This window comes from Canis lupus, chromosome 12 (genome assembly GCF_003254725.2).
Source record: "Canis lupus dingo isolate Sandy chromosome 12, ASM325472v2, whole genome shotgun sequence".
NCBI classification, from domain to species: domain Eukaryota; kingdom Metazoa; phylum Chordata; class Mammalia; order Carnivora; family Canidae; genus Canis; species Canis lupus.
Genome location: NC_064254.1, coordinates 22,925,069 through 22,947,331, shown reverse-complemented (window position 1 = coordinate 22,947,331; position 22,263 = coordinate 22,925,069). Strand labels below are relative to the sequence as shown.

The window sequence follows — 22,263 nt, the reverse complement described above, 5'->3', positions numbered from 1 at the left end:
TCTCACTCTTCATATTTGCTTCATTTCTCACCTAACAGACAGTCTAGCCTTTGTACCAGAATCAGGAATATCATTCAATCATTCCACATTTACACTGGGAAGTTGACATCTTCTCTAAATCTTTTTCTGTGATAGGGAACTAACTGGGTATGGCAACATTGTATCATAAAAGAATTTTTGTGTGTTCCTCAGGAATTCATCAAACATCTATTGAGTACCGTCTATAAGATACTGTCAGAGAAATTAAGAAAATTCCATTAAAACATCACCAGAAAGAACACCTAAGAATAAACAATCTTGGAGGTGAAAAAATCTATATTTTGAAAAATATAAAACATTGATGAAAGAAATTGAAGATGACACAAATGGAAAGCTATTCTGTGTTCATGGATTGGAAGAATTAAAATCATTAAAATGTCCTTACTACCCAAAGCAGTCTACAGGTTAATGCAATCCCCATCAAAATACCAACAGAATTTTTCACGGACCTGGAACAAATAATACTAAAATTTGTATGGAAGCACAGCAGACCCCCAAATCACCAAAATAATCTGATAAGAACAAAGCTGGAGATATCACAATGTCAGATTCCAAGATTTACCTCAAAACTATAGTAAGCAAAATAGTATGGTACTGGCACAAAAACAGATGCACAGATTAATGAGACAATGAGATACTTGGCTGGCTTAGTGGTTGAGCATCTGCCTTTGGCTCAGAGCATGATCCGGAGTCCTGGGATCAAGTTTCAGTTTGGGCTTCCCACGAGGAGCCTGCCTCTCGCTGCATGTTCTGCTTCTCTCTGTGTGTATCTCCCATAAATAAGTAAAATCTTTTTAAAAAAAGATTAATGGGACAAAATAGCCCAGAAATAAATGCACACTCACATGGTCAATTGATCTACAATAAAGGAGGCAAGAACATGCAATGGGGGAAAAGACTGTCTCTGTAATGACTAGTATAGGGAAAACTGGAGACCTACATGAAAAAGAATGAAACTGGACCACTTTCTCACACCATACACAAAAATAAACTCAAAATGGACTCAAGTCCTAAATATCCTACATGAAACCGTAAAAATCCTCAAAAAAAAAACCCATAGTAATCTCTTTGAAATCAGCCTTAACATTTTTCTAGATGTGTCTCCTCAGGTAAGGGAAACAAAAAAAGATAAACTAGTGGGACTACACCAAAATGAAAAGCTTTCACACAGTAAAAGAAACCATCAAAAAATGATATGGCTACCTACTGAATGGGAGAGAATATTCACAAATTACATATCTGATAAGGAGTTAGTATCCAAAATATTTAGGAATTTATACAACTCAACACCAAAACAAACACTGAATAATCCAAATAAAAAATGGCAAAGGAGCTGAATATACCTTTTTCAAAGAATACATTGGCAAATAGACACATGAAAAGATGCTCAATGTGACTAATCATCAGGCAAATGCATATCAAAGTGAAAATAACACATCGCCTTATACCTGTCAGAATAACTAAAATAAAAAAGACAAAAAAAAAAAAAAACAAGAGTAGGTGAGTCTATAAAGTAAAAACAACTTTCACATACACTGTTGGTGGGAATTTAAATTGGTGCAACCAGTGTGGAAAACAGTATGTGGATTTCTTAAAGAAAATAAAAATGGAAATAACAAATTATCCAGTAATTCCACTACTGGTTATTTACCTAAAGGGAAAAAACCACCAATTTGAAATGATATATGAAGTTCCATGTTTATCATAGTATTATTTAAAATAGCCAAGATATGGAAGCAACCCAAGTATCTATCAATAGACAAATGGAAAGAAGATGTGGCATATATACAGAATGGAATATTACTCAGACATCCAAAAAGAATGAGATCTTGCTATTTGCAACAACATGGATGGGATTTGTAAGGTATTATGCTAATTTAAATAAGTCAGAGACAAATACCATATGATTTTACTTACATACACAACTGAAAAACAACCCAAAAAACAGTCTCTTAAATACAGAGGACTGGTGGTTACCAGAAGGTAGGTGAGGGGATGGATGAAAGAGATAAAGGAGATTAAGAGTCACATACTTTCAGTTATAAAATAAATAAGTCATGGAAATGAAAAGTACAGTATAAGGAATATAGTCAATAATGTTATTATAAGGAGGAGGGGCAAGATGGAGGAAGAGTAGGGTCCCCAAACCACCTGTCCCCACCAAATTACCTAGATAACCTTCAAATCACCCTGAAAATCTATGAATGCGGCCTGAGATTTAAAGAGAGACCAGCTGGAATGCTACAGTGAGAAGAGTTCGCGCTTCTATCAAGGTAGGAAGACGGGGGAAAAGAAATAAAGAAACAAAAGGCCTCCAAGGGGGAGGGGCCCGCGAGGAGCCGGGCTGAGGCCGGGTGAGTGTCCCCAGGACAGGAGAGCCCCGTCCCGGAGACGCAGGAGCTGCACCGACCTTCCCGGGCGGAAAGGGGCTCGCAGGGAGGTGGAGCAGGACCCAGGAGGGCGGGGGTGCCCTCGGGTTCCCCGGGACAGTAACAGACACCTGCGCCCCGGGAGAGTGTGCCGAGCTCCCTAAGGGCTGCAGCGCGCACGGCGGGACCCGGAGCAGCTCGGGGGGGGCTGGGGGGGCCCCGCGGAGGGGGCTGCGGGGCGGGAGCAGCTCGGGGGGCTCGGGGGTGGCTCCACGGAGGGGGGCTGTGAGGCCAGGAGTGCGAATCCAACAGCGCAGGCCCCGGAGCACGGCGTTGGACACAGCCCAGGATCCGGCCTCCCCCAGGGACAGGCAGAGGACAGGAGGGCCCAGGACAGCAAGGACGCTCCTGCCCCGAGCTGAGCAGAGCAGCGGCCCCGCCCCGGCGCCTCCAGGCCCTGCAGACGGAGAGCTCTGTAGCTACTGCGGGAGCTGACTCCGGGGCTCCAGAGCTGGCCCCGCCACTGCGGTTGTTCCTCCTGGGGCCTCACGGGGTAAACAACCCCCAGTGAGCCCTGCACCAGGCAGGGGACTGAGCAGCTCCCCCAAGTGCTAACACCTGAAAATCAGCACAACAGGCCCCTCCCCTAGAAGACCAGCTAGACGGACAAGTTCCAGGGGAAGTCACGGGAGTTAAAGTATACAGAATCAGAAGATACTCCGTGTATTTTTTTTTCTTATTGATTTCTGTTTGCTTACCCCACCCTTTTTCCCCCTTTCTTTCTTTTTCTTTCTCTTTTTCTTCTTTTTACCTTTTTTTCTTCCTTTTTTTTTTCTTTTTCTCTTTTCTTTCCTTCTTTCTCTCCTCTCTTCTCCTTTTCCCAATACAACTTGTTTTTGGCCACTCTGCACTGAGCAAAATGACTAGAAGGAAAACCTCATCTCAAAAGAAAGAATCAGAAACAGTCCTCTCTCCATAGAGTTACAAAATCTGGATTACAATTCAATGTCAGAAAGCCAATTCAGAAGCACTATCATACAGCTACTTGTGGCTCTAGAAAAAAGCATAAAGGACTCAAGAGACTTCATGACTGCAGAATTTAGAGCTAATCAGGCAGAAATTAAAAATCAATTGAATGAGATGCAATCCAAACTAGAAGTCCTAACGACGAGGGTTAATGAGGTGGAAGAACGAGTGAGTGACATAGAAGACAAGTTGATGGCAAAGAGGGAAACTGAGGAAAAGAGACAAACAATTAAAAGACCATGAAGACAGATTAATGGAAATAAACGACAGCCTGAGGAAGAAAAACCTACGTTTAATTGGGGTCCCCGAGGGCGCCAAAAGGGCCAGAGGGCCAGAATATGTATTTGAACAAATCCTAGCTGAAAACTTTCCTAATCTGGGAAGGGAAAGAGGCATTCAGATCCAGGAAATAGAGAGATCCCCCCCTAAAATCCATAAAAACCGTTCAACACCTCGACATTTAATAGTGAAACTTGCAAATTCCAAAGATAAAGAGAAGATCCTTAAAGCAGCAAGAGACAAGAAATCCCTGACTCTTATGGGGAGGAGTATTAGGGTAACAGCAGACCTCTCCACAGAGACCTGGCAGGCCAGAAAGGGCTGGCAGGATGTATTCAGGGTCCTAAATGAGAAGAACATGCAACCAAGAATACTTTATCCAGCAAGGCTCTCATTCAGAATAGAAGGAGAGATAAAGAGCTTCCAAGACAGGCAGGAACTGAAAGAATATGTGACCTCCAAACCAGCTCTGCAAGAAATTTTAAGGGGGACTCTTAAAATTCCCCTTTAAGAAGAAGTTCAGTGGAACAATCCACAAAAACAAGGACTGAATAGATATCATGATGACACTAAACTTGTATCTTTCAATAGTAACTCTGAACGTGAACGGGCTTAATGACCCCATCAAAAGGTGCAGGGTTTCAGACTGGATAAAAAAGCAGGACCCATCTATTTGCTGTCTACAAGAGACTCATTTTAGACAGAAGGACACCTACAGCCTGAAAATAAAAGGTTGGAGAACCATTTACCATTCAAATGGTCCTCAAAAGAAAGCAGGGGTAGCCATCCTTATATCAGATAAACTAAAATTTACCCCGAAGACTATAGTGAGAGATGAAGAGGGACACTATATCATACTTAAGTCCTCTGTTGGATAGATCCTTTAAAAATCCTCCATATATATGCCCCGAATGTGGGAGCTGCCAAATATATCAATCAATTAATAACCAAAGTTAAGACATACTTAGATAATAATACACTTATACTTGGTGACTTCAGTCTAGTGCTTTCTACACTCGATAGGTCTTCTAAACATAACATCTCCAAAGAAACGAGAGCTTTAAATGATACGCTGGACCAGATGGATTTCACAGATATCTACAGAACTTTACATCCAAACTCAACTGAATACACATTTTTCTCAAGTGCACATAGAACCTTCTCCAGAATAGACCACATACTGGGTCACAAATCGGGTCTGAACCGATACCAAAAGATAGAGATCGTCCCCTGCATATTCTCAGACCATTAGGCCTTGAAATTAGAACTAAATCACAACAAGAAGTTTGGAAGGACCTCAAACACGTGGAGGTTAAGGACCATCCTGCTAAAAGATGAAAAGGTCAACCAGGAAATTAAGGCAGAATTAAAAAGATTCATGGAAACTAATGAGGATGAAGATACAACCATTCAAAATCTTTGGGATGCAGCAAAAGCAGTCCTGAGGGGGAAATACATCGCAATACAAGCAGCCATCCAAAAACTGGAAAGAACTCAAATACAAAAGCTAACCTTACACATAAAGGAGCTAGAGAAAAAACAGCAAATAGATCCTACACGCAGCAGAAGAAGAGAGTTAATAAAGATTCGAGCAGAACTCAATAAAATCGAGACCAGAACTGTGGAACAGATCAACAAACCAGGAGTTGGTTCTTTGAAAGAATTAATAAGATAGATAAACCATTAGCCAGCCTTATTAAAAAGAAGAGAGAGAAGACTCAAATTAATAAAATCATGAATCAGAAAGGAGAGATCACTACCAACACCAAGGAAATACAAACAATTTTACAAAACATATTCTGAACAGCTATACGCCAATAAATTAGGAAATCTAGAAGAAATGGACATATTTCTGGAAATCCACAAACTACCAAAACTGGAACAGGAAGAAATAGAAAACCTGAACAGGCCAACAGGAAATTGAAGCAGTCATCAAAAACCTCCCAAGACACAAAAGTCCAGGGCCAGATGGCTTCCCAGGGGAATTCTATCAAACGTTTAAAGAAGAAACCATACCTATTCTACTAAAGCTCTTTGGAAAGATAGAAAGAGATGGAATACTTCCAAATTCGTTCTATGAGACCAGTTTCACCTTAATTCCAAAACCAGACAAAGACCCCACCAAAAAGGAGAATTACAGACCAATATCCCTAATGAACATGGATGCAAAAATTCTCAACAAGATACTAGCCAATAGGATCCAAGAGTACATTAAGAAAATTATTCACCATGACCAAGTAGGATTTATTCCCGGGACACAAGGCTGGTTCAAACTCGTAAAATAATCAATGTGATTCATCATATCAGCAAGAGAAAAACCAAGAACCATATGATCCTCTCATTAGATGCAGAGAAAGCATTTGACAAAATACAGCATCGATTCCTGATCAAAACTCGTCAGAGTGCAGGGATAGAGGGAACATTCCTCAACATCTTAAAAGCCATCTACGAAACGCCCACAGCAAATATCATTCTCAATGGGGAAGCAATGGGAGCCTTTCCCCTAAGATCAGGAACAAGACAGGGATGTCCACTCTCACCACTGCTCTTCAACATAGTACTGGAAGTCCTAGCCTCAGCAATCAGATAACAAAAAGACATTAAAGGCATTCAAATTGGCAAGGAAGAAGTCAAACTCTCCCTCTTCGCCGATGACATGATACTCTACATAGAAAACCCAAAAGACTCCACCCCAAGATTGCTAGAACTCATACAGCAATTTGGCAGCATGGCAGGATACAAAATCAATGCCCAAAAATCAGTGGCATTTTTATACACTAAAAATGAGACTGAAGAAAGAAAAATTAAGGAGTCAATCTCATTTACAATTGCACCCAAAAGCATAAGATACCTAGGAATAAACCTAACCAAAGAGGTAAAGGATCTATACCCTAAAAACTACAGGACACTTCTGAAAGAAACTGAGGAAGACACAAAGAGATGGAAAAATAATCCATGCTCATGGATTGGCAGAAATAATATTGTGAAAATGTCAATGTTACTCAGGGCAATTTACACATTTAATACAATCCCTATCAAAATACCATGGACTTTCTTCAGAGAGTTAGAACAAATTATTTTAAGATTTATGTGGAATCAGAAAAGACCCCGAATAGCCAGGGGAATTTTAAAAAAGAAAACCATAGCTGGGGGCATCACAATGCCAGATTTCAGGTTGTACTTCAAAGCTGTGGTCATCAAGACAGTGTGGTACTGGCACAAAAACAGACACATAGATCAATGGAACAGAATAGAGAACCCAGAAGTGGACCCTCAACTTTATGGTCAACTAATATTCGATAAAGGAGGAAACACTATCCACTGGAAGAAAGACAGTCTCTTCAATAAATGGTGCTGGGAAAATTGGACATCCACATGCAGAAGAATGAAACTAGACCACTCTCTTTCACCATACACAGAGATAAATAAACTCAAAATGGATGAAAGTTCTAAATGTGAGACAAGATTCCATCAAAATCCTAGAGGAGAACACAGGCAACACCCTTTTTAAACTCAGCCACATTAACTTCTTGCAAGATACATCCACGAAGGCAAAAGAAACAAAAGCAAAAATGAACTATTGGGACTTCATCAAGATAAGAAGCTTTTGCACAGCAAAGGATACAGTCAACAAAACTAAAGGACAACCTACAGAATGGGAGAAGATATTTGCAAATGACGTATCAGATAAAGGGCTAGTTTCCAAGATCTATAAAGAACTTATTAAACTCAACACCAAAGAAACAAACAATCCAATCATGAAATGGGCAAAAGACATGAAGAGAAATCTCACAGAGGAGGACATAGACATGGCCAACATGCACATGAGAAAATGCTCTGCATCACTTGCCATCAGGGAAATACAAATCAAAACCACAATGAGATACCACCTCACACCAGTGAGAATGGGGAACATTAACAAGGCAGGAAACCACAAATGTTGGAGAGGATGCGGAGAAAAGGGAACCCTCTTACACTGTTGGTGCGAATGTGAACTGGTGCAGCCACTCTGGAAAACTGTGTGGAGGTTCCTCCAAGAGTTAAAAATAGACCTGCCCTACGACCCAGCAATTGCACTGTTGGGGATTTACCCCAAAGATACAGATGCAATGAAACCCCGGGACAGCTGCACCCCAATGTTTATAGCAGCAATGGCCACAATAGCCAAACTGTGGAAGGAGCCTTGGTGTCCATCGAAAGATGAATGGATAAAGAAGATGTGGTTTATGTATACAATGGAACATTCCTCAGCCATTAGAATCTACAAATACCCACCATTTGCTTCAGCATGGATGGAACTGGAGGGTATTATGCTGAGTGAAGTATGTCAATCGGAGAAGGACAAACATTTTATGGTCTTATTCATTTGGGGAATATAAATAATAGTGAAAGGGAATAGAAGGGAAGGGAGAAGAAATGTGTGGGAAATATCAGAAAGGGAGACAGAACATAAAGACTCCTAACTCTGGGAAACGAACTAGGGGTGGGAAAGGGAGGTGGGCAGGGGTTGGGGGTGAATGGGTGATGGGCACTGAGGGGGGCACTTGATGGGATGATCACCAGGTGTTGTTCTGTATGTTGGCAAATTGAACACCAAAAAAAATAAATTTATTATTAAAAAATAAAATAATGTTGTTATAATATTAAATAGTGATAGAGGGTGACTACACCTACTGGATGAGTACTGAGTAATGTACAGAATTGTTGAATCAATAAGGTTATACCCCTGAAACTAATATAAAAATTATATGTTAATTGTACTTTAAGAAATGATATTGTACTTTACTAGGTGGTAAAATTGGTTATCTAAATTGTGTATGTATCTGTGAGATATTAGATCATTCATTTTTCAATAATTTCAAAATCATTAAACTTGAATCCATTGTTACCTTATAAAGTACATTGTTAGACATAAGAACTCACATTCTTAAAGTTTTTAGTGCCTCCATGGCACCCTTAAGTTTTCAAAATACATCCCCAACCCCTTGTTGGGCTGCCCTAGGCCTATTACTATAGCCCTATCGTTTGCCACACTCCTCTTCACTCAAATCCCCTGGAATGGAGGCCTTCACATGGGCAGGCTGTTCTTTATGGTACACTTTTTCTCCTTTCTATCTCTGTACAATCTCCATTTGTCTTTTAAGTCACACTTTACAAAGACTTCCTTAACAGATGTTTCTGGACTGTGCTCCTCTGCCATATGGCATATCTCCAGTTTTGTTGCTGTTTACACAATATTTCCACAGGCTTATTTCTTTTTAATTTCAGCTTGAGGTATAAATGACATCGATACACACACACACACACACAATGGTGCTTTGATGTATATATACATTGTGAAAGGATTCAGCACTTTACTCATTATCAGTTTTTGTTTTAAAGATTCTACATGTAAGTTATACATTTGTCTTTCTCCATCTTATTTATTTCACTTAGCATAATGACCTGAAGGTCCATCCACATTGTTGGGAATAAGAGTATTTTCTTCTTTCTCCTGGCTGAAGAATATTTCATTGCATATATATGCCACATTTTCTTTATTCATCAATCAATTCATGGACATTTAGTTTGTTTCCATATCTTTTGTGAATAATGGGTGTTCAATATCTTTAATCATCAGGAAAGTGCAAATCAAAATGACAATGAGGTATAATCACACATCTGTTAGAATGGACCAACAAAAAAGACAAAAGGTAATAAATGCGGGTGAAGATTTGGAACAAAGGAAACTCTAGTACTGTTGGTGGGAATGCAAATTGGTTTAGCTTCTGTGGAAAACAGTATGAAGGTACCTCAAAAAATTGAAAGTAGAACTAGCATATGATCCAATAATCCTGCTTCTGGGTATATATCTAAAGGAAAGGAAAATAGGGTATTGAAGACATATCTATACCCCTATGTTTATTTCAGCACTATCCACTGCTTATTTACACATCAGTGTTCCACTTATTAGTGAGGAAAAAGAGTGTGTGTGTCATGGTTAGTCAAAGTTCTAGCACAGTGTCTTACACCTAGTATATACTTAATGTTCAATACCTATCTTCAAAGTGACTAAATATTGCTAAAAATATACTGTTTAAATAGGAATACTCTATTTCTTACGTCGATGATAAGGAATTTTTTTACTTGATATCTTTGTGGAAAAGTAGGACTACTTTGATACCACAGAACCTAAGGATACTAAAAGAACAGAACACCTTCACTTAATGGGGGAATACATGGGGAGTCTCTGAAATGATTAAAATGTTTAAAAATTCAGAAGTTGATTTTTGTTTGTGTAGATCTGCTGATTTTCCTTAAGTGTGCTCTGGTTGAATTATGTAATTCAGTTTTAGTTGGTGTTAGATGTAAGGTGGAACAGGAATTCATTAATATCCATTCAGGTAGCATGGCAACTTAATACTAGATGTCTATACAGAAGAAATCTGAAATGACTCTTGGTTGAAACATTTGCAGAAAAAATATATGAAAAAAAATGTTCACAAAGAGAAAACATTTATATATCTGTATATAATATATATGTATTGTATATATGTATACATATATATTAGATAGATATAATATAGGCATATATTTGAACTACAGGCATGGAAATCAATAAGATAATGTTTTTTACATGTATGTTGGAACTTCTTAAAATGAGATCTTTATTAGTTGAAGCCATAACTTTATTACAAAAACATCATTTCTTAGAAGAAGCAACCTTTCAGTTGAGGAATAATTACTTTATGTATAGGCAAATTTTCAGGCAGAATGGACACTGTGGTGAGAAAATGGAAATTACAAACAGTATGAGGAAATCTACAAGAAGTTTTATGTCATTGGAATATGAACTTCAAGATAACAGTAACAAAGAAAACAGTCATGTATATATAATGTAAGACAATGATGAAAGATAAGGCTTGACAGCATATCCCGATGCCAAAACATGAAGGGTCTCACTAACAGTGGTAAGAATCTTCTATTTCATCCAGTAGGTGATAGAGAGCCACAAAAGATTTTAAGCAGGGAAATGATATTAGAACTTTATATTTGTATTTTAGAAAAATCTTTCTGAAAAAAAAAAAAGAAAAATCTTTCTGGTAGATCTGTAGAGAATTGATTTAAGGAATATAGGACAAGGCAGATCAGGTTATAGTCTCTTGCAGTGTACCAAGCAAGAGATATTAAATACTTTATGTATAGAGCATATACCATACAGAGTAGGAGAAGAAAGCTATTGGAAATTTTTTTAGGAGCTACTATTAGTAGGACCTTATGATTGGCTGCATATGGAAGGCAAGAAAGAGAGAGAAAGGGGAGAGGGAGATATGTAGCTGATTCCCATAGGTTTTGCAGGAGTGACTGGATGGTCAATGATCAAAGCACTGTCCTATAGATACATTTAACCTGCTATTGCTGTTCTACAGATCAGAGAACGGTTGTGCCTGAACTATGAGAGAGGCACTGGAAACAGAAGAGTTAAAGCACAAGAGTCATTTCAGTTTGTCAGATTAACTCACGAAGTAGAACTTCTTTTATTTCTTATGACACTTAATGACAAAGTTCTTGTTCTTGATTTCACACCTCATTTCCTTGAGCTACCACTATTTTCAAGGTTCATCCCTCATAAGCTTCCTACAAAACTGTTTCCCTCTGTTTGGCTAGTGATATTGCCTCTTGATTAACCAAAATAATTTAGTCCATCAGGCATAATTTTGTTCAAATTTCTGCCCCATTAACCACAAAGGTGTATGGAGTAGGGTTCTGGGACTTGATACTAAGCCTCAGAAGGTCTACAAATAGATTCTAAACTCAAAAATCATATGGTCTGGCAAACTTTCATCCAGCTTTTATTTTCACCTTAATATATCTTGGGAAAATTATTCACTTTACTAAAAAAAGAAAACCTTAGGCCCAAAATGGCATCACTTAGGTTAAGGCCTCAAGTCAGTAAATCAAGATTTAATACCTAACTTAACTGCAGTTTCAACCCCTAAGGAATGTAACCTTTAACCGTCAACATGGGAATTTCCTGGTCAGCACTAGGAAGTTTACTGATAGACCCCTTGTATTCTCCTTAGGAGGGTGACCTTGCTTAAAACAATGGATTCTTTGCTAGTAATTTCATTTTTTCTGTTCCCTCTCTACCTTTAAAACCTTTTTCATTTCTGTAGCCCTTTGGAGTTCCCCTCTACTTGCTAGATGGGTTGCTGCTTCATTCATTAATTAGTAAAGCCAGTTGGATCTTTAAAGCTTACTCTGTTGAATTTTTGTTATTTAACAACTTCCATTACTAATGGCAGTACACAGTAGATTAAGTGCAGTAGTTTGGGAGCCAGACCAATCTTAAAATTTACATGACATACAAACAAATATAAAGAAAACTTTAAAAGTATTTTAACTGCACATATTTTAAGCTGTTAAAAAATTTAATCTAGTAAGAATGAATACAACATGACCCATTGGTATGAACTGAATATTTGTGCCCCCACCCCAGCCAAGTCATATGTTGAAATCCTAAAGCCCATGTTATATTTTTAGGAGACAGGAACTTTTGGGAGGTAATTAGCTTATAAAATAGAACCCTCATGAGTAGGACTAGGCTCTTATGAGAGGAAATGATTTCTCTCTTGATCATGAAAGAATACAACATGAAGACAGCCATCTGCAAATCAGAAAAAGGGACCTCACTAGACATCAGATCTGTTGATGCTGATTTCCCAGCCTCCAGAATTATGAGAAAAAAATGGCTGTTTTGTAAGTCACACTGTTTATAGTATTCTAATAGCCCAAACTAACATTCATACCAGGAATGAATGAAAGATCAGTTAAATATCAGGAAATTGATGTAATCATAATATTAATAGAAGAGAAAACCATTTCTTAAGGAATGCAGAAAACAATTGATAAATACCTGTTCTTGATAAAACCTCTTTAAAGTATATGGGAAACTTCCTGAAGCTCATGAATATTATCTATGAAAACCTTACAATGAATATTATACTAAATGGTTTTTTAATTGAGTCTTTTCTAAAACAAGGTATCTAGGGACACCTGGGTGGCTCAGTGGTTAAGCATCTGCCTTCGGCTCAGGTTATGATCCTGGAGTTTCGGGATCCCTGCGGGGAGCCTGTTTCTTCCTCTGCCTATGTCTCTGCCTCTGTGTCTCTCATGAACAAATAAATATAGTAATAAGAGTATTCAGCAAAGTTTCAGGCTGAAAAATATTCTAAGTAACAGTGCCCCTACACAGAATAGTTACCAATCAATATATAACAGACTAAAAAAAAAAAAAAATTCAGCTTAGCAACAGAGAAACTAGAGAGTACAAGAAGAAACCAAGTATGTGTTAAAACCAAATATATACTAAACCTTTAACATAAAAACTATACATACTGAAAATTCAAGAAATACAAAGAAATCAGGATAAATAGCTAGATATAGGACATTCACAGATATCTTAAAGATGGCAAATGCCCAATATTGATTTATAGAGTTTATATTCTTCGAAATGATCCTAACAACTCTGCTTATGAAACTTATAAACAAAATCTATAAATGTCATGTGTGAATATACCCAAACAACATCATGCTCAATGGTGAAAAGTTGAAAGCTTTTCCTCTAAGATCAGAAACACGACAGGGGTGCCCCCTCTTACCACTTCTATTCAACATAATTATAGAAGTCCTACTCAGAGCAATCAGACAAATAAAAGACATCAAAGAAAGAAGCAAACCTGTCTTTGTTAATAGATGATACCATTTTATATAACTAAAAATCCTAAACTCTTCCAAAACACTGCTAGGATTAATCAAAGAATTTAGTAAAGTTGAATATACAAAAATCAATAAATAACAATTGGGTTTCTATATACTAACAACAAAACATCTGAAAAATAAAGAAAACAATCCCATTCATAGTATCATCAAAGACAATAAAATACTTGGAATAACTTTAACCAAAGAGATAGTAGATTGCTAAGATTTTGATGAAGGAAATTGAACACAAATGGAAAGATATCCTGTGTTAATGGATTGGAAGAATTAATATTGTTACAACGTCCATATTACCCAAACCCATCTACAAATTCAATGCAACCCCTATCAAAGTTCCAGTGGCGTTTATTATTCACAGAGATAAAAAAAAAATCCTAAAAAGGCCCCAAATAACCAAAGCAGTCTTGAGAAGCAAGAACAAAGCTGGAGGCATCATGCTTTTCTTATTTCAAACTCAAATATACAGCTATACTACAAAGCTAACCAGAATGTTTCTGGCATAAAAATAGACACATAGACCAATGGAACAGAATTGAGAGCTCAGAAATAAATTCTTGCATATGTGTTCAACTAATATTTGCAAGGGAGCCAAGAATTTTCAATGGGGAAAGGATAGTCTCTTCAGTAAATGGTGTCAGGAACTGATAATCACATGCAGAAGAATGAAATTGGACTTCTATCTTACACCACTCACCAAAATTAACTTGAAATGGATGAAACTCTTAGAAGACCTAAAACCATAAAACTTCTAGAGGAAAACATAGGGAAAATACTCTTTCACATTGGTCTTGGAAGCAGTTTCCTGGATATGACATCAAAAGAACAAGCTACAAAATGAAAAATAAACTAAAAGAGGCTATGTGGGACTACATCAAACTAAAAGGCTTCTGCACATCAAAAGAAACAATCAGGAAAATAAAAGAACCTGTGGAATGGGAGAAAGTATTCTCAAGTCACATATCTGATAAGGGATTGATATCTAAAATATATGAAGAACTCCTACAACTCAATAGCAAACAACCTAATTAAAAATGGGCAAAAGGGGCATCTGAATGGCTCAGTCAGTTAAGCATCTGCCTTGAGTTCAGGTCTTGAATCCAGGGTCCTGGGATCAAACCCCATGGAAGGCTCCCTGCTCAGCTTCTCCCTTTCCCTCTGCCCCCAGCTCATGCTCTCTCTCTCACTATATCTCAAATAAAATCTTTAAAAATGACAAAAGAACTGAACAGATATTTTTCTAAAGAAGACATACAGATGGCCAAAAGATACATAGAAAGGTGCTCAACATCATTTATCCTCAGGCAAATGCAAATCAAAACCACAAGATATTACCTCATACCAGTTAGAATGGCTGTCATCAATGCCCAGCCAGCTGGTGAGCCAGGTGGGCAAGAAACTACTGCACCTGGTTTACAGCAAGCCCAGTGGTCTCTGAGGAGCACTGCCGGATAATTTGTGTACAGCAGGGCAAAAGCTGCCATTGCACTGGCCAGCTGACCTTCAACCCCAGCCTGGTGATGAACTTCCAGCTGACATTCATGCTGTGTCTAAATTTATGCCTGTAGACCAAGATCAAGGTCTACTCAGCTCTACCATCATTCCTTTCACCTCTGGCTTCAACCAATCCCTGACCCCTAAGCACAGGCTTCCAAATCATCAAGAAAAATCTGTACAGCTCCCAAGAGCTATTCACTGAGGAGTGTTGAGCTTTGGCCTGAGGACCTACTCTACCGCTATGGCAGAGACAACTGAATTTTGGGGGTGGTCATTGGCAGGTAGGAGCTGAGGGCCTTATGCCTATTGTTAGGAAATGGACAACAGCCACCTAAGGGAAGAAAGATTGAGGTAGGAGGGAATATTGTATTTCTTAGGAAGCTCACTGGGGTATACAGGTGGCTCCCAGTTGGAGGCACATGCTCCTCAGTACTATAGCATGAAACAAAGTCGTAGGGGCCAACCAGACCTCTGGCTGGGTGTATCTGTAGCATGTGCCTTAATTTTTTTTTTTTTCGTTAGTGACAATTAAGACAACAGTAATGTGACAGAGCCAGGTGAGCAGCTGGGCCGCATAGGTCTATGCAAGGATGTATGCTCAATGGCAGAGGCCCTGGAGAGATAGGGAAGACAGAGAGGTGGCTTGTGTATCTCATGGTCTTAAGGGAACCAATGTGTTTCTTCTGTTTTTGTAGGGTTTTTTTTGTTTTTGTTTTTTGTTTGTTTTGTTTTGTTTTGTTTTTTTGCATTTTTGTTGTCGTTGTTGTCTTTGTTTGGCTTTGTTTTGATCAGAGCTTCACTACTGACCTGTCCTAGGCAGCTATCTTAGGGATGCATGAATGTAAGAGTAGAAAGGGGTGGATGTTGGGATCACTTAAGGATCTTTGATATCTGAAATTACACCTGGGAGCTGCCTTTGGCCTGTCCCCAATCCAAAAAGTTGAGGTGTGAGTGGGATGGGTCTGATTGGGGTGAGGGCTGGAACTCCTCCCCACCAAGGAGTGCCATCTGGGTCTTCCATTTAGAATCCCTTATATGAAGATGCTCTCTATTCGTAAATATACTTGATGTCCAGGTATTAAGACCTATGCAGTATTTTTTTTCTTTTCTAATAAAAAAAGTTAAAAAAAAAGACATATCTGTACCCGACGTTCATTCCAGCATTATTTACAAGAGTCAAGATAAAGAGACAACCTAAGTGCCCTTTGATGGATAAAGATGTGATATGAACACACACACACACACACACACACACACACACTCAGCCATGGGAAAGGAAATCTTCTCACTTATGACAACTTAGATGCACTTTGAGGGCATTATATAAAGTGAGATAATTTAGAGAAAGACAAATTCTCTGTGATATCACTTATATGTGAAACCTAATAAGGCTGTTCTGAGAGAAACAGAACAGATAGTTACCAAGGACTGGCAGGTAGAGGAAATGGGGAGATACTGGTCAAATGTTAGAAACTTTCAGTTATAAAATTAATAAGTTCTGGAGATCTTATGCACAGCACGGTGACTATAGCTAATAATACTATATTATACAATTGAACATTTCTAATTGAATAGATCTTAAATATTCTCACCACAGAAAAAGAAATGGTAACTTTATAACCAGGTAGAGGTATTGGCTAATGCTGTGGTGGTAATTATTTTGCAATACGTATGAAATTGACATGTTGTATACCTTAAACTTACATAATATTATATATCAATTATCTTTCAATAAAGCCCATAAGAAAAAGCAAAGCAAATGAAGAATATAAGGCAGAATAAATAAGAAAAAGTTTTAAAATAAGAGAGCCTGCCTTATGAAGTTCCAATCAGGAAAGATTTCCTTATGACAAAGCAGCCTCCAGGACTGATTTCATGAGAGCTTAGGCATATTTACAACACCTGGGGAAATGTTCAATACCTAATCCTAAAAGGCTAGAAAGTAGGAGAGGGTGTTGATTTTACCTGTGGAGATCCACACAGAGGAAACTTTATTTTACTATTAGTCCTCACTAACTTGTTAATCTGTGTGAATTTGAGTCACAATTAGAATTGAAATTTGAGCTTAGCTTTAGCCATATTTTTTGTGTTTGGAGAGCTTTGTTTTAGGTTAAATTTACTTGAGAAGTCCTTTAGATGTGTATCCAAGTGGGTATATAGAGGCCTGGTAGTAGAGTGCTTTCTTAAACAAAAAATTAAGTCACTAAGTCACATTTTCAGTGTTACGGCCTCAAAATTTAATATCATAGATATAACTTTTTCAATTCCTGTCACACATTAGCAATTAACAATTTCTCTTGGAATTGAACATTAATATTCACAGTTACTGTTTCTAGAAATGTGTATCTTGACAGAAGTTTTAATCCTATATAATTATACAAGAGTCTCATTACCAGTATAATATTTAAAGTAGATAAGAAAGGAATAAAATTATAATCAAGACATTTTAGTCTGAAAAGTATTATTTGGTTCCTGATTTCCACCTGTTTTGTATTCTCATTTTTTAAAAATGATCCTGTACAGAGTATGGCCCTGGAGGTGAGACTCAAGACAATCAAAAAAGTTTGGAAATATTTTATACTAAAAGCATGCCCCGTGTGTTCTCTCAGGAAAGCAAAAGTATATGGAGTAGAAAAATGAACAGCCCACTCAGAAACAGAACAAAAGACAAAGCTCACTTTCTTTCAGTGATGATTCCATCTGGAGAGGTGCCAAAGGGTTACAACATTTAGGGAACAAAAGTAGATACTTTGTTTGAGATACTAGAAAATCTGCAGTTGACCTACAATTTCAAACCAAAATTTTTATGTTTCCATTGTTATATTTAGAAATACTTGAATCAGAATATATGTTATTATCTTGTAGGAGCACTGAAAACTTGTATGTTCTAGCATAACTTTTCTGGAACCTTCTCTTTAATAGTCCTAAAGCAAGGAAAATAAGGCATAGCAGTAGACACAAGTTAAATTATGGACTTGATTTTTCATTTGCTTTAAAATAGTTACAGAATTTTTTTTTTTACATTACAAAGGCCATTTTTTCCACATCTCTCTCTCTTCTCAGGCAAAGGCTGTATAGACTCAACATCCCAACCCTAACATCATTTCTTTGTGAATATTGACAACACATATTGTTCCACATGGGAAGAGATTCTTTATACCTTCCATGCACAATTTTCCTCCTTAAACCATGTTTTAATTGTGATGGAGTCATTGTTAGGCATATACATTTTGCACTTAACTACTTCTGAGAAATCTATTGGCTAAAATACACAGCAGCAATATGAGATCTGAGCATTTGAGGCATGCCTTTAACAAAGGACATTTGTATAATTAGTTTAGTCTTAGGTGATATTCAAAATAATCCTTAGACCATTTTACAGGAGCTTATCCAAGCAGAGCTAAAGATGACTGGCATTTTCAGTAACTATTTGCATTCTCTATTTTAGATCAATTTAAAGAATTTATAAGATTCTATTGGCAAAATATTATGGATTGTATTTTGAAATGTGAATAAATATCTAGATGAAATTAAGATCATATAGTTGTTATTCCAGATACAGAAGTTGAAGACAGCTATGTGTGGCAAAGAGGAGAGCTCTTGTAGTCAGGAGGTGAGCAAGGGTGGGCAGGGAGAAGAAAGCTAGGAGGCAGTATAACTGAGGAGGAGAACAAAACCTAGAAATTTAAGAGGTGAGCATACGTGGTTAGCATGGGAAGAACGGAAATAATTTTGGATGTGATTCCAACAGATAAACTTTCACCTGAAAGTTTTGAGGAAGGCAAGCTCCCAAGAGAGCAGATGGCCTCTTTTGAAAAAAGAAGTAACTCCTGTTTTAGAAAACAGTAAGCATAGAGAAGCAAAGCAGTTATTTTTTTTTTAAGATTTTATTTATTTATTCATGATAGTCACACAGAGAGAGACAGAGAGGCAGAGACACAGGCAGAGGGAGAAGCAGGCTCCATGCAGGGAGCCCGACGTGGGATTCGATCCCGGGTCTCCAGGATCGCGCCCCGGGCCAGAGGCAGGCGCCAAACCGCTGCGCCACCCAGGGATCCCAAAGCAGTTATTCTTATTACATCTTTTTAAAAAATTCTAAGGTATTTTCATACAGTCTTATTTGTTGACTCTAATTTCAACAGAGATTTCTATTAGTTATACCACAAAGGTCCCATAATCACATGCATATATTGCATATGTGATGAGGCTAATGAGTGTCTTGATTTGCTTGTCATTCATATGGATCACAATGAATCACTCAAACCTTCTGCCATATTAGTAAAGTCATTTACATTCTTAATTAGCTTTGCTACTATTTAACATTCCTCTAAATTATAAGTAGGATGACTTCATTACTAATGTGTTTTAGGGTAGTTTTGCAAGGCTATGTATTTTGCAGCATCTTGAGTGGCATTATTGGCTATCTTGAGTACTTCTTTAATTTATTTAAACCCAGAGTCCAATCAAGTACATGTACATTTAAAATAAAAAATATTTTGTAGAATGTTGGTCTACTTTTATTGTGGTCGGTATTTTTTGAAGTTCTGATCAAATGATGTTTACCATCTCTTATTGAAAAGGTGGCTTTAATTTTAAATAAAGTACCAAAATAAGTTTTCATTAAGTGAATGTACTAGTCAAAGTTACATGAAGGAAGAAATTATATTCTTGTTCTTACAATGTGCCAAGTATTCTACTCAACAATATATTTCAAAAGTAGCAAATCTTTGCCTGTTTGATTCCCTCCCCCCTTCCCCCATCATTGATTACCAGGCATTGACGCACTAGCTACACCTTTTCCAAAGCAGTACTATTTGGAAGGTACAGTATTATTTGGAGAATATGATTTGCCTTTTTTTCTAAACTTTCAAAATATTGTACATGTGTCGCTCACAGTTGGAGATTTGGGAAAGCCAAGGAATGTGTTCCACATGTTTCTTTTTTTGACTCGCCAAAAAACAATTTACTCTCAAAAAAAATCTTTACTACCTTACAGAATGTCTAGATGACTAAAAAATACAATGGGTCATTATTCTTAAAGATGTTTATACCTCTTGCCAACAAAGAACCACAGAATAATTTTACAAATTAGATTTGGGTTTTTTTTTTTCTTTTTTTCCATATTTGAGTCACAGAGTTAAAGGATTTTGGTTCCAAGTCCTGTAGCAGCACCCTAAGGGCAAAAGTCTTAATAAAACACATTAAATTGTTTCTCATGAGGAGATATTACAACTTATATTTTATGTCTCATAGAGATTTCCTACTTAATGTTACTTGGTCAGATAAGTGTTTAAATGTTGCTAGTGTTTCAATAATAAGAAATGGTGACATTAAAACTTATCTTCATACTAAATTTCATAAGTTCCTGGGTTACAAAATACTGACTGACAGAAAAATGTGCAGATACGTTGGCTACACAGCTTACTAGTAACAACAGAATATTTTTCCTCACTTGGATAAAAGTGACAAGCGAATTCAATACATTTCTTTTAGAAAAGTGTTCTGCCCATGGATCAGATCAATATATATTCACTTTTGAATGTGTGTCTTTTTTTGTTTTTTTTCTTTTTTCCTAGCCAAAGGACATAATGTTCCTGGAAGAATCCATGGCTTACAATTGGAACTATGACTTAAAAAAAGAGTTGAGTGTATATATATATATATATATATATATATATATATATAGAGAGAGAGAGAGAGAGAGAGAGAGAGAAGCATGATTTACAGTATAATAAACATGTTCTCTTAATGTTAAAAATGTATTTTTAATTGTTATGTATTTTATCACTGGAAGAATATATTAGAAGCACAAAATATGTTCTTTGATTCATCTAACACTTATAGACTGCCTGTCTACCATGTGCAAACCTGTGCTATAAATGTATGACATTTGGCAGGTGTAATATTAGCACCCTGAATGACATTTTATTGAAACTTTATAGGAAGCTCTTAAGCATCTCTCATTTCCTTTATAGTTAGGAGAGTAACCATGTACTCTATCCTTCCTCTTTTTTAAAAAAGAGTATCTTTCTTTACTCTCCAAGTAAGACTTCAAAGGGGAATATTTTAACAATTCACTTTTCAAATATGACAAGTGAGACCCATAGAAGTAAAGTAACACTTCCAAAGTCAAATACCTAATTACTGAAGAACTAAAAGCAAAACCAAAGGCCATGTATATCATGTTCCCCTAAACCTTGTCTGGTGTGAAACAATGTTTATAAATATGTGGTTGATAGAAGGAACAAAAACTTGGGTAAAATTAATTTTGAGTGTTTTCTGACTTCAATTGTCATTTGTCTCTGGTAAAGTGAAAATGAGTTCTTTGTGTACATAAATAATTCACCTTTGAGTTAAAATCAACTTGAAAGTCATATTTTTGGTTTTTACATATATTGCAATAAGCAACTAGCACATTTTGCATAGATAACTATATAGTGCTGTAATTCATTTTGTATAAAGTTTTGGATTTCTCTTATACTTAGTGAGATATGATGATTGGAAGAATTCCACCTCTGTAAAATTTCAAATACAGCTTTAGAGAAACATGCATGCATTTGTTAGATGGCTTACAAACTTTTGATATAAATTCCTTCTGGACATGTGAGATGATGTGAGTAATTGATACAAGACTAGGCACTGGCCTGAAATACTGAGCAAGAACACACATATTTCTATTAAGAAATATAATAGTACTTACAGATGTCTTATGGACATTAGCTGTAAAGAAGATTCTGAGAGTTCTAAATTACACATGAATTATGTGATATGGCTGAAATATATGTACACACATTCCCACCAATAGCTCCGTATAGACATGCAGATCTATATGTATATACAGCTACCTTAAAAATATTCAATAATGTAGCGTTTGACTGAAAGTTAAAAAGTATTTGTGTGCGTACATATCATGATCTTCAAAAACCCATTCTACTAACCATCTAGGTTTATAATACTGCATCTAGCCTTTATCTTTGCCCCCATAGTGAGTTGTACGTACATGGAAACCACTTAATATGTTTAAATAAATAGTAAATGAATGGTATTTTGGATACTTCTACAAAATTCTGCTACATAGTGGAAGGAATTGAGTGAATGTAAAATGTCAATAAACAGGAAACTGTCATTAACAAGTTCAGTCATTGGTGTTGTTTTTAGTTCTTTTTAAGACTCTTTCCAAGTGCCATACTCTGTAAAATCATCCTACTCTTCAAGGCCAGATTCATGTCATTTCCCCCATGCAACCTCCTCTAATTACCTGGGCCTGAAATAACTTCCTTCCTCCTTGAACTATTTT

At 37.0% G+C, this 22,263-nt stretch overlaps 1 protein-coding gene across 8 annotated transcripts in view; it reads left to right on the top strand.

Annotated features, from left to right (window-relative positions):
* HMGCLL1 (3-hydroxymethyl-3-methylglutaryl-CoA lyase like 1) overlaps window positions 1-22,263 on the top strand; it is a 205,208-nt gene that overhangs the window by 160,753 nt on the left and 22,192 nt on the right. The window contains exon 8 of one of the 8 annotated variants that reach the window (XM_025419079.3): window positions 20,543-22,092. The exons of 6 other annotated variants lie outside the window; for them this stretch is intronic. In XM_025419079.3, the coding sequence (XP_025274864.3) occupies window positions 20,543-20,686 (144 nt within the window). In that variant the 3' untranslated portion in view covers window positions 20,687-22,092. Of the gene's footprint in view, window positions 1-192; window positions 433-20,542; window positions 22,093-22,263 lie in introns of those variants that run through there. One more of the 8 variants, XM_025419081.3, reaches the window with a different exon arrangement.